The 13,487-nt window shown below is 33.7% G+C and overlaps 3 protein-coding genes and 1 pseudogene across 3 annotated transcripts; 1 reads left to right on the forward strand and 3 right to left on the reverse strand.

Moving 5' to 3' along the window:
* Positions 1–1,214: 1,214 nt before the first annotated feature.
* LOC145418119 (dnaJ homolog subfamily A member 4 pseudogene) lies at positions 1,215–2,337 on the forward strand (annotated as a pseudogene).
* Positions 2,338–3,238: 901 nt separating this feature from the next.
* LOC145418120 (uncharacterized) lies at positions 3,239–3,784 on the reverse strand. The gene has a single exon (XM_080286646.1). The coding sequence runs from the start codon at positions 3,782–3,784 to the stop codon at positions 3,239–3,241; it is 546 nt and encodes a 181-aa protein (XP_080142772.1).
* Positions 3,785–4,587: 803 nt separating this feature from the next.
* Positions 4,588–5,544, reverse strand: LOC145418121 (uncharacterized). The gene has a single exon (XM_080286647.1). It carries the CDS (start codon positions 5,542–5,544, stop codon positions 4,588–4,590), a length of 957 nt encoding a protein of 318 aa, XP_080142773.1.
* A 123-nt stretch (positions 5,545–5,667) lies between these two features.
* Positions 5,668–6,964, reverse strand: LOC145418122 (uncharacterized). Its single transcript, XM_080286648.1, has 3 exons — positions 6,862–6,964; positions 6,378–6,821; positions 5,668–5,681 (listed from the first exon to the last, which is right to left on the reverse strand). Exons 1-3 carry the CDS (start codon positions 6,962–6,964, stop codon positions 5,668–5,670), a joined length of 561 nt encoding a protein of 186 aa, XP_080142774.1.
* Between the last annotated feature and the right edge of the window lie 6,523 nt (positions 6,965–13,487).

The following is a 13,487-nucleotide window of genomic DNA, read 5'->3' on the forward strand; positions in this document are numbered from 1 at the left end:
TTTCATGTCATATGGATACACTTCAATACAACCATTCAAATGATCCTTCTTAGTTATTATTATCCCTTTAATATTTGACGGGAGGATAGAATCAAATGTACTCAATTTTTCTTGATAATCTTTTAATAAAGAATTTTGAAACATTTTAATGATTAGGTTAAAGGAAAGATAAATTTTTATTGATTTAACCCTTCAGTGGGCTATCAACCGCCAACTAGATAGATCAGCAAGGGTTGAAACTATTCTTCATCTCAGAGTTAATAACTCTTTGGCAGAGTAACGAAAGAGACCTTAGTAGCACAGATACACCTTCTTCTTCTTCTTTACCTCCTGTAGCAACCTAAACTTAATTGCAGCCTGGGTCATGCATTATCCTGGTTAGTAGTGGGATATAAACTGTTTAAAAAAATAATAATAAATGGGGAGAACAATACCTAGAAATTTCTAGATAAATGAGACAGACCACATTCCTTCCCTTCTCAATTGTCAGCCAGGCTAGGCTATGAGGTCGAATCATCTTCCTCTTCAGATTCATCATTATTATCATCATCATCATCTTCTTCTTCTTCTTCTAGTTCTTCTTCTTCTTCTAGTTCTTCTTCATCTTCTTCCATATTATTAGTTTCATTTTGAATTTTATAAGTTGTTAGTTCATCTTCAGATAATATTTCTTTTATATACTTAACATCATCTTATATTATTTAAAATATTAAAAATATAGTTTTTTTCATAAAAAATTTTAGTAATTTTTCCTTTTTGGTTAGACATTTTTAAATTTCACTATTATTCATAATGAATATCTTTTTATAGTTAAAAAAGAATAGAGAATGCATTTTTTCATATTTTTACTTTCACACAAAAAATTTGAACTTGAATCCGTTTACAATGACAACAAATGAAGACAATTTCTATATAACTTCAACAGATAAAGAAGATTTTAACGAAAAGACAGATTTTTATGTAAATAATATAAAAGAACATAATTTAAAACAACAAGAACAGATTCAGAAAATATATAATTTGACTCATGAAATAACAACCCATTCTACTAAAGTTTATGAATGGTTAATTAAAACTAATCTAAATTATCACCAATTTGCTACACAACCTAAAAAGGAAAAAAATGAATTATATTTGTATAAAGTATTTAAAAAAATTGATATATATATAAGCATCAAGCTATTCATATCAATCAGTATCATAAAGGAGCTAAGATGGTTAAGGAGCTTGGTTTCTATGATATACTCGGAGTGAAACCCAGCGTTACCTCAGATGAGCTTAAAAAGGCTTATCATAAACTGGCTCTGAAATATCATCCTTATAAAAATCCCAATGAAGATGTTCAAATTAATTTCACAAGCGTATGAGGTATTAAGTAATCCAGAGAAGCGAAGGATTTATGATCAAGGTGGAGAACAATCATTGAAAGGGGGTGAATCTGAAACCTTTAGATCACCTATGGATATCTTTAATTTTTTCTTTGAAAATGTGAAGAAAACATCAACTTACACAAGAGATGTGAAGAAAACAACGATTTACACGATTTCAACATCCCTAGAAGAATTATATAATGGAACCATTAAAAAAATATCCCTAGAGAGGGACATTGTATGTTATAACTGTAAAGGCCAGGGAGGAAAGAAACCTCCAGAGAAATGTCTTTCATGTGGAGGTAGTGGTTTTCAAATTAGGATTCAACAGCTGAGACCCGGAATTTTATCACAAATACAGACTTTATGCGGACATTGTCGAGGTCAGAGAGAAGTGATTGATCTTAAGGATAAATGTAAAACATGCCAAGGAAAGAAGGTTATTAGAGAGAGTAAAAATATAGAGGTACATATAAATAAAGGGATGAAAACTGGACAGAAGATAATTTTTACAGGGGAAGGAGATCAAGAACCTGGTCGTGAGCCCGGTGATGTTCTTTTTATAATAAAAGAGGAAGCCCATCCTATATTTAAACGTATAAAAAATGATCTTCTTATGAAATGTAATTTATACCTCACAGAAGCTCTTTGTGGTTTTCAAAAGCCAATAAAAACCTTAGATAATAGAACCATAATTATTAAAAACAATCCTGGTACGATTATAAAAAATGACCAAATGAAACGTATTATAGGTGAGGGTATGCCAAAATATAAGAAGTTTGAGAAAGGTTGTCTATGTATTCATTTTTCTATTGTTTTGCCATCGCATTTCTCTATTGAGCAAGTAAGGAAAATAGAATCTGTTTTACCACCGAGAAAAGAGGTAAAAATACCTGAAAATAGTGAAGAGAAAATATTAACTGAATTACACCACTCTCAAGACTATGAACAAATGGAAGTTGATTGAAGCTTGGAGCAGAGTGACAATGTCGTTATGAAAATCACCCTTTAGCAGAGCAATGGGGCCTCTTCTTCATCCTCTAGCAATTTTATTTTTCATTTTTGTATATATATTATTTCGATGTTCTGGGATAAAAATAGATGAAAGCTTCATTTCTGAACTAGCAATTCGTCTATGGAACCTTTCTCTATCTCTTGCACATTGCTCCCATTGACCAACTCTAGCTTTTCTATAATCATAGTCCCATTTTATCATATAATGCACTTTTATATCGCCAAATCGAACCCGCTTTTCCATCATTTATTTTTTTTATTTAATTATATAATCATATTTATAATAAAATTTAACCAAAACACCTCTTTAAAAAAAGTTTTTTCCGTTCTTCCTATACAAATAAAGAAAAGGTGGTAACCCCTTTGGTATGATATAAAAGCTTCTCGAACTCCTACCATTCTTTGTTTGTGTTTGAAGGTGAGATATTAACTGTATTTTTTTAAAGAAAAAAAAATATTAAAGATATTGAATATATATATAAGTTTTTTAAAGTTTGTGTTGTGTGTGTGGGTGATAAGTATATTTACAGTTCTTCTGAGAAGGAAACTATCTGAATATGTCCTGTTTTTTTAATTGAATTTTAAATAAAAATATTCACCCTGCTGATATGTCCAAAGGGATTTATGAAAAAAAAAAAACATCATATCCAAAAATCAACTTTATTGACAACATCATACACATAACCTACGACTACACCTTTGTCATAAATGCACGGAGTGTTGGATTGTTTTTTGTTTTACAATAATATTTCAACCAAAACACCTCTTTCATTTGAACCTTGTTGTTCTTGTTACTTTAACTGCTGGTGCTGGAAGTTTGCAGAATGTTTCTGTGCTGGGGGACTCTGGCAGACTTACGGTTTTTCTCCTGTATGAATCCATATATGTCTTATTAGATTTCCTTTTGTCGAGAAAGCCTTCTCACAGTATTCACAGGCAAACGGTTTTTCTCCTGTATGAGTACGCATATGAATTGTCAAGTTTGACTTATCCGAGAAATTCTTCTTACAGTATTCACATGCAAATGGGCTTCCCCCTGTATGAGTGCGTATGTGTCTTATTAGATTTCTTTTTGTCGAGAAAACCTTCTCACAGTATTCACAGGCAAACGGTTTTTCTCCTGTATGAGTACGCATATGAGTTATTAAGTTTGATTTATCCGAGAAATTCTTCTTACAGTATTCACATGTAAATGGCTTTTCCCCCGTATGAGTGCGTACATGAATTTTTAGGGTCCATTCATGTGAGAAACTCTTCTCACAGTATTGACAGACAAACGGCTTTTCTCCTGTATGAGTGCGTATGTGTCTTATTAGATTTCTTTTTGTCGAGAAAACCTTCTCACAGTATTCACAGAATAAAAGTTTTTCCCCTGTATGAATACGTTCATGAATTTTCATGTTTACTTTTTGCCTAAATGTTTTATTACAATATCCACAGGTAAATGGTTTTTCTTCGGTGTGTATCATCTCGTGTCTTTTTAGAACGGTTTTTTCTTTGAAGCACCGATCGCATTTGTTGCATTTATGCGGCTTCTCGTGACAATGAGTAGCTACTACTAGGTCTACAGAATTATATTTTTTCATTTTTAACATGATACTTGAATATATTTTTCTTATGCATCTCCAAAGAAGATTTTTCAATACTGCATTCATCACAATTATAGTTTTTTTTTGTACTGAGATCTAGGGGTTCCTCTTGGATGTTACTCCCACTGCCCTGTTCCAGAGAAGCCTCCATGTCTATTAATTTCAGAAACAAAGAAAAACGATTATTACAAACAATTATCAAAAATTCTTCAGAAATATTTTTTTTCAATCTTTAGTGACTGTATAAAGTTGATTTTTTTTAATATTTACTTTCACACCTTAGACAATTATATATAATTACCTTTTCAGTTTGGAGGAAAAAGAAACCATCTGCTAGATCTCCAGAGTTGCTCACAATACGCTCCACTGGTTGCTCACTAAAAATGAAAAAGAAATTCTAATAATAGTATTTTCTTCTTCCCTTATTTTCATCCAATTACAAAAGATAGGAACTAAAAATTATTTTATATTTACTACATTTTTTCTAAGAAGGTTAAATATTTTTTTTATGGACAAACAGGTTTTCTCCTATATGAGTTTGTATTCGAGTCTTCTCTTATAAGTGTGTATATCGAGAAAGCCTAAGTGCGTTTATGGTTTTCCATAATTATTTTTTATAAATGAATTAATTCATGCTTTCTCATCTGCCTTTTTCTAGAGAAGGTATTGTTACAATATTTACAAGTATATGGTTTTTCCCCTGTATGGATACGTTCATGAACGTTTGCTTGTGTTTTTTGCCTGAATGTTTTATTACAGTATCCACAGGAAAAGGGTTTTTCCCCCGTATGAATGTGTATGTGTGTTCTTAGGGTCGATTTATTTGAGAATGTCTTCTCACAATGTCCACAGATAAACGGCCTTTCTCCTGTATGAGTGCGAATGTGTTTTATTAGGGTCGATTTTGCCGAGAAAGTCTTCTCACAATATTCACAGACAAATGGCTTTTCCCCTGTATGAGTGCGTTTATGTTCTTCCATATGTACTTTCTGCCTGAATGCTTTCTTACAGTATCCACAGGTAAATGGTTTTTCTCCCGTATGGGTGCGTATGTGTGTTCTTAGGATCGATTTCTCTGAGAATGTCTTCTCACAATGTCCACAGATAAACGACCTTTCCCCTGTATGAGTGCGAATGTGACTTATTAGGCTCGATTTTGCCGAGAAAGTCTTCTTACAGTATTCACATGTAAATGGCTTTTCCCCCGTATGAGTGCGTAAATGAATTCTTAGGCTCAATTCATGTGAGAAACTCTTCTTACAGTATTGACAGACAAACGGCTTTTCTCCTGTATGAGTACGTATGTGTCTTATTAGATTTCTTTTTGTCGAGAAAACCTTCTCACAATATTCACAGACAAATGGTTTTTCCCCTGTATGAATACGTTCATGAATTTTCATGTTTCCTTTTTGCCTAAATGTTTTATTACAATATTCACAGGTAAATGGTTTTTCTTCGGTGTGTATCATCTCGTGTCTTTTTAGAGTGGTTTTTTCTTTGAAGCACCGATCGCATTTGTTGCATTTATGCGGCTTGTCTACTACTAGGTCCATAGAATTATATTTTTTCATTTTTAACTTATGATACTTGAATATATTTTTCTTATGCATCTCCAAAGAAGATTTTACAATACTGCATTCATCACAATTATAGTTTTTTTTTTTGTACTGAGATCTAGGGGTTCCTCTTGGATGTTACTCCCACTGCCCTGTTCCAGAGAAGCCTCCATGTCTATTAATTTCAGAAACAAAGAAAAAATACAAACAATTATTAAAAATTCTTCAGAAATATTTTTTTCAATCTTTAGTGACTGTATAAAGTTGATTTTTTTAATATTTACTTTCACATCTTAGACAATTATATATAATTACCTTTTCAGTTTGGAGGAAAAAGAAACCATCTGCTAGATCTCCAGAGTTGCTCACAATACGCTCCACTGGTTGCCCACTAAAAATGAAAAAAATTCTAATAATAGTATTTTCTTCTTCCCTTATTTTCAACCAATTACAAAAGATAGGAACTAAAAATTATTTTATATTTAAATTTCTTACTACATTTTTTCTAAGAATGTTAAATATTTTTTTTTATAGACAAACAGGTTTTCTCCTATATGAGTTTGTATTCGAATCTTCTCTTATAAGTATGTATATCGAGAATTTCCATGATTATTTTTTACCTACCACTCAAATGAATTAATTCATGCTTTCTCATCTGCCTTTTTCTGGAGAAGGTATTGTTACAATATTTACAAGTATATGGTTTTTCCCCTGTATGGATGCGCTTATGAACGTTTGCTTGTGTTTTTTGCCTGTTTTACTACAGTATCCACAGGTAAACGGTTTTTCCCCCGTATGGGTGCGTATGTGTGTTCTTAGAATCGATTTCTCTGAGAATGTCTTCTGACAATGTCCACAGATAAACGGCCTTTTTCCTGTATGAGTGCGAATGTGTCTTATTAGGCTCGATTTTGCCGAGAAAGTCTTCTCACAATATTCACAGACAAATGGCTTTTCCCCTGTATGAGTGCGTTTATGTTTTTCCACATGTACTTTCTGCCTGAATGTTTTACTACAGTATCCACAGGTAAATGGTTTTTCCCCCGTTTGGGTGCGTATGTGTGTTCTTAGGATCGATTTCTCTGAGAATGTCTTCTCACAATGTCCACAGGTAAACGGCCTTTCTCCTGTATGAGTGCGAATGTGTTTTATTAGGCTCGATTTTACCGGGAAAATCTTCTCGCAATATTCACAGACAAATGGCTTTTCCCCTGTATGAGTGCGTTTATGAACTTCCATATTTATTTTTCGGCTGAATGGTTTACTACAGTATCCACAGGTAAACGGTTTTTCTAGTTTCAATTTAGTCAAGAAAATCCTCACAATATTCACTATCTCCTGTATGAGTCTTTTTATGAACTTCCATGTTGTATTTCTGCCTAAAAGTTTTACTACAGTATCCACAGATAAACGGTTTTTCTTGAGTATGTATCATCTCGTGTCTTTTTAAACAAGCACCAATCACATTTATGCGGCTTGTCCTGGCAATGGGTGTCCACAGAATTAGTAGAAACCTTCGGGCATTCCAGAAATTGTTTATCTTCAAAGATTTTTCAATGCCGTATTCGTCCTAATTATACTTTTTTTTTGTACTGAGATTAATGGGTTCCTCTTGGATGTTACTCCCACTGGCCTGTTCCAGAGAACCTTCCATATCTATTAATTTCTGAAACAAAGAAGAGATAGTTATTACAAACAATTATTAAAAATTCTTTAGAAACTATTTTTAATCCTTTAGCTGGAAAGTGACTGTATAAAAATGTTGGCATCTCCATTGTTACTCACAACGACATTAAGTTTCAATATTCCGGCGAAAAGGCCCTTGCTGACCTATCTGGTTGGCAGTTGGCTGCCCGCTAAAGGGTTAATCTTGCAGGACCGGCTTCCCTTCTAAAGCTGATGGTCAGTAGAGTTGCTACAGGTGGTGCGGAGGCTGTCGTTGCTATGCCAAAGAGTTATTTTTCAAAGGAACATTGTTGCTCCGCCCTAAACTTCCAACAACATTGGCAATTTTTTGGATAAACACTAGATGGTTGTATATAACCCTGTGGATGGTAAAAGATGGAAACCCCTCTGCTTTCTATGACGTGAAGCTTGATATATATAAACCTCTTAAACCCCAGTCTTCACATTGAGTGCACACCTCTTCGTCCGTCAACTCCTACCCCCCCCCCCGCCATTCCTCACCTCGTCGGGATGTTTTAGTCTCTATTATTTTTTCTTCATTTAATTTTAGAGGTAAGATATTAACTTTTTAGTAGACAACTCTGATAGAATAAAAAAAAAAAGCATTTAGATACGAAAAAATTAAAATAATAACACCCGCTGAGCGGTTTGTCAATTAATGTTGTCAACTTAGTTTTGTTTTTAGATTTGGAGACTTTTGATGTAGCTTAGCTACTTTTTTTTTAGCAATTACCTATATTTTGGCGACTAGATATTTTCTTGTAATCAAAGATCTAAATATTATTGTTTCTTTAACTAAAAAATATTGCTCTAACTTCAGCGTTCTCGTCCAGTTACCACTTTTGGCGCTGTTTCTCAATAACTTTGCGCCAAAAAACATTCTGAACTACCTATATGAAACAGTGTTTATCAGTAATTTTTTTCTGTGTAGTGTTTTTTGAAGTTTCAGTATACATTACAACTCTCTTTTTTCTTTTCTTTTCAAGATTGTGTTATGTGTGTTGGTGATGAGTATATTTGCTGTTCTTCTGGGATTTGTTATTTTTGGATGGAAATACATAGAAGAGTTGTCTTCCATCCCGGAAATCTCATCACAGCTGGTACCTTCCAGTATGGCGAATCCACAGAAAGATGAATCGCCCTTGGCCTTCTTTATGCCAGATAAGGAAAGTTTCCTTAGAGAAAATGACTTTCGCTGGAACTTCCCGAAATGCCAGCATTGTCAACATCTACGATCCGGAAACTTAACTAGTCGAAGAAACTACAAGAAAAAAAAACGAAATCGTAGTCAGAAGTGAGGATAAAAACCTTGAGCCAATGGAAACTAATGTTATATCTCTCCCCCCACTTTCCATTTGTGTGTAGATGTATTTTTTTTTTAATTTTACAGTATAATTGCTTTTTTTATAGATTGTATGAAAGAAGGATTAAAAGGCATTTATGATCCAAAAAATAAAAAAGTCGGCCATTAAAGGGTTAAAAGTCATTTATGATCCCCCAAAAATGTCTACTATGTAATAGTAATCTACAGTAAGATTTAAAATATAAAATATTAAAAAACAACAACTTTATTTATAATAACCTAATATAGCCACTTGCCAGTTAAAGGATGCGAAATATTAATTATCTATAGTAAAATAAAAAATATTCAAAAACCAACTTTATTGATAATAACCTGATACAGCCACTTGCCCGCTAAAGGGTTAATATGGCATTTCAAAGCTGACTTCCTCTTATATTTTCTTTCACACTGATCACAGGTAAAGGGTCTCTGATTGCTGTGTGATGGATAATGGCTTGAAAGAGCCGTCTGGGTTCGAAAACTGTGATTGCATTGAAAACACATAAATGGTTTTTCTTTTGTGTGATTTATCAAATGTACTTTCTGATGAAATGTTTTGTCACAGAATTTACAGGCAAATTGTTTTTTTTTTTTTTTTCATCGGTGTGTTTTTTAGATGCCGCCTTAGCCCCTCTTTATTTTTGAAGAATTTATTACATCGGTCACATCTATGGAGTCTCTCATCGTCATGTCTTTTTTTGTGCCGCCTTAGCCCCTCTTTATTTTTGAAGAATTTATCACATCGGTCACATCTATTGGACCTCTCATCACAATGTGTGATTGTATCAACTGAATGGGCGTTGTTCTTATGAATATCTAATGAGGATTTGGTGATGAAGAAAAGATCACATTGATCGCAGATATGGAGATCTTCAACCAATTTTCTTTTATCACTTTCATAGGTTTTACACCAAGCCCTATATAGTGCGGTGTATATAATTAGCACTTACATTTATGTTCTTTCTTCTCTTTCAGATGGTGCCGAATACGACAGAACATCCGACAGATAGAGGAACACATTGGAGACGGACACGAAGCGCTATGACCAAATAATGAAGCAGATCCGATAGCTTATTCTCTCTCTTTTGATATAATACATATTGTGACACTTTATCAGCGGCTTCTTCACATTCCTTTATATAAATACTGTTATTTTTATCTTGAGAGGGAGACTCCTCTTCGATTTCTTGCAAAGGATTATATGATACCAGTACCTGATTATCACTTCTAGTTTCCATTTTTATTAGATCTATTGAAAAAAAAAATATTAGAAAAATTCCAAATGATTATTAACCTCGGAGTTATAACTCTTTAGCGGGCAGCCAACTGCCAGGTCGCCCCAGTGTTATATACGACCATCTGGTCATACGACTTTGTCATAAGTGTTGGATTGTTTTTTGTTTTACAATAATATTTCAACCAAAACACCTCTTTCATTTGAACCTTAACTCCTCGGACTAGAGTGGTGGTGGACGGTGCCGCCGCTAGAAAAAGTTTTTGAGCAATATTGGCTGCCGCATTACAGTCTCTATCCAGAAAGGCTCCACCGATGGGACAAAAAGTAGTTCTTGACTGCTGGTGCTGATGGAAGTTTGAAGAATGTTTCTGTGCCGGGGAAGATGTAAAATATAAAATATTCAAAAAAACCAACTTTATTTATAATAACCTGATATAGCCACTTGCCCGCTAAAGGGTTGGTTTCTGTGTGAATATTTTTTTTTTCAGTGTTTATAGATAAATGGTTTTTACCCTCTATGAGTGTGCATATGATTTTAGGGCCCGAAAATTCTTATGACAGTATTTACAGACAAATGGTTATGAATGCGTTTATGAGCTTCTATATGTCCTTTCTGCCTGAATGTTTTACCACAGTATCCACAGGTAAACGGTTTTCCCCTCGTATGGAACTTATAACATTTAAATAAATTTTTATCTAAGTGAGTATTCTTATGAATCTCCAATAAAGGTTTTTCAATAAAGGAAATACCGCGTTCATAATAATTATAAAATTTTTTTGTACTGAGATCCAGGGGTTCCTCTTGAATATTACTCCCACTGATCTCTTTCAGTAAACCTTCCATATCTATTAATTTCAGAAATAAAGAAAAGATAATTATTAAAATTTCTTCAGAGTAGTTTTTTTTACTATAAATTGTAAATTTCCAGTAATATTATTTTTTTCTTTGATAAATTGTTTTACTAAAACTTCCAAGAGGAATTAAAAGTAAAAAGCGTTTTTTATTCACTTTTTAATAATATTGGTTACATTTACATGACCTCTTCTACTAACCCTTTAGCGGGCAGCCAACTGCCAACCAGATAGGTCAGCAATTGCCTTTTCGCCTCAGTGTTATATACGACCATATGGTCATACGACTACACCTTTGTCATAAATGCACGGAGTAGTAGTAGTAGTTAGTGTTGGGTTGTTACAATAATATTTCAACCAAAACACCTCTTTCATTTGAACCTTAACTCCTCGGACTAGAGTGGACGGTGCAGTTAGAATGAGTTTTTGAGCAATATTGGCTGCCGCATTACAGTCTCTATCCAGAAATTATTCTTACAATAAAAAAAACCATTGGAAGAAGTTTAATAAATCATCTAAATTTATTCAAAACCACCACGCAATCTTAAGACTAAATGAATTGTAGATTCTTTTTGAATATTATAATCTGTAGCGTATTTATATCTTGTAATTGTTTCCCAGCAAAAATTAATCTTTGTTGATCTGGTGATATGCCTTCCTTCTCACAGATTTTTTTTTTTTACACTTTCAATAGTGTCTGAAGTCTCTACATCTTTTGTAATGGTTTTTCCTGTAAGTGTTTTTATAAAAATTTGCATTTTTCCTTTAAATTGTTCACTCACTAAAAAAACTATTTATTTTAACACAACCCTTCGGTGGGCAACCAACCGCTAACCAGATACGTGAAATTATTTTTTTTTTAAATTTATTCAATCAAAAGACTTCTTGGAGAAAAGTTTCTGAGCAACCACCGGAGGTTATATAGTGATCTGATATACAAAAATTACTTATTTTCTGATACAGGCCCATTGACAAGAAGAGAAGTGTGGTAAAATAGTATTTTTGTTGGAATCTTGCTGAGATGTGCTATTGGTATTTTATCTAATAAACTGAAATAATTTTCACTTCTGTTTATATAACAATTTATAAAATAAATTAATTCAAACCACATATACATATTATTGACATCTGGCTTAATATTCTTTTTGCACAAATATTTCCGATCTTTCCTTAAAAATTTATAGATATTAGTTGAAATCATACATGATGTTATTAAAGCAATATTCCTGAATAGATCGGAAGAAGTATGTAAGTGAAACCTCGGTAGAACCCCATAACTCACTCCATCCATATGTTAAAATTTTAAAAGCCATCTTCATTATAAGTTCTGGAATGTTTTTACCACAAAGAGTACATCGTTTTGAATTAGACCTATGTTTCTGTAGCACATACAACAATACTGGGTTAAAAATAAAATGGCTTTAATATAATTTTGAAAGTGTTGAGAATTGCTGGTGGAGAAAAACGGATCAGAATAATCTGATCCGGCTGCTAGCATAAGACAGGTTGCCGTTAAGCTATTTAATGTTAGAAAGTGAATAATCTCGAAAACCCAGCCACTTCATAAAGGAAGTTACATGTACATGACGAATTTTCACGCCATTCTCCCACAGTAACAAAGACCGCAGACAAAGAAGTTTGGAGGTATTTCTAAAAGTTTTTTTTCGCCTCATCCTTTTTCATTTTCTTCCTTTTAATTTCTCTGTTTTCATTTTTTTTCTTAGAGATTAAACTCTGAAGAGTTCTTTCGCAGGAACGCAAGAAGAGGTGGTTGGCATTTTGCTGGTTATTCGCCTCATCCACAAAAACACCTATACATGTACCCAGAAAATGTAGATTGGGCGTGGCAGCACTCGATCCATCACCACTCATGTTGAAAACGCTAATGTTGGTATTGGCAAAACTGTCTCCAAAAAGATATTTTTTCAATAGGGATATGAAAAAAGATTTCTCTTCATTTCCGATTATCCCTACGAAGGAGACGATGGTTTTGAGAATGAGATTGAAAGCCGTCTGAAATATGACAAAATGTAAGTGAGCCGTAAACTCATTATCGCAGGTCGAAAGGACTGCCGTATATCCGGTATAATAAAGTAAATGGTGGAGGAGTTTGACAGTTTCTTTTCTTTTGAATAAGAAGAGACAATTTCTCTAATTTTGGCTCCCTCTTCAGACATTTTTCTAAAAGCGACGGAGATAGTAGATTTTCCAATCCCGGACAGTGACAAATAGAAATGTAAAATAGCCAGTCCTAATAAGGTTTCGGGAGGGTTCAACAGATGCCTCAACATTATCAGTAAATCGGATTGTTGAAAATAATGCATAAGAAAGACAAACTGATCAAATTCTAATTCATTCTTTAAAAAAGTTTCTAGATGAACGTCGACGTTTCTCACAAAGCCCACCGAGGCATAATGTAAACCATTACTTCCGTGCCCTAGAATAAGTCCTGGACTCAAAGAATGTAGCAGACTTTTAGAATTGTTACGGGACTTAAGGAGCGTATCTCCGAGAAAGCGGGCGTGGTGGCTGTTGAAGATGTCTTCTAATTCTGCGTTTTCTGTTAAAACGTTCAACTTGTCGATATTTCCACCTCGCATTTCGCGAATCTCCTTCCTCTTATTTCGATTAACGTTTTCCTTTTTTTTGGTAACTAAGCTGCTCATCACGATAATAACACTCTGGGAATATTCTCTGTGGTTGAGAAAATAAATCTAGAAAGAAAAATGTTTTTTTCGAGGGTAGGAAATCTGAACACTCCAATCTTAGCTCTGTGGCCAGATTTCACTCGCTCAGATCGAAAAATGTAAAAAAATTTCGGATGGAGGCAGGCGACCCACC

The sequence above is a fragment of the Coenobita brevimanus genome, chromosome 112 (genome assembly GCF_032717465.1).
Source record: "Coenobita brevimanus isolate Jiangsu-jjx chromosome 112, ASM3271746v2, whole genome shotgun sequence".
NCBI classification, from domain to species: domain Eukaryota; kingdom Metazoa; phylum Arthropoda; class Malacostraca; order Decapoda; family Coenobitidae; genus Coenobita; species Coenobita brevimanus.

Bases quoted from the DNA above. Each gene is read 5' to 3' on its own strand.
- LOC145418120 (XM_080286646.1), bottom strand. From the start codon at position 3,784: ATGAAAATTCATGAACGTATTCATACAGGGGAAAAACTTTTATTCTGT.
- LOC145418121 (XM_080286647.1), bottom strand. From the start codon at position 5,544: ATGAAAAAATATAATTCTATGGACCTAGTAGTAGACAAGCCGCATAAA.
- LOC145418122 (XM_080286648.1), bottom strand. From the start codon at position 6,964: ATGATACATACTCAAGAAAAACCGTTTATCTGTGGATACTGTAGTAAA. The intron at 6,822-6,861 runs GTGAATATTGTG...AATTGAAACTAG, and splicing joins AAAGACTCATACAGGAGATA to AAAAACCGTTTACCTGTGGA.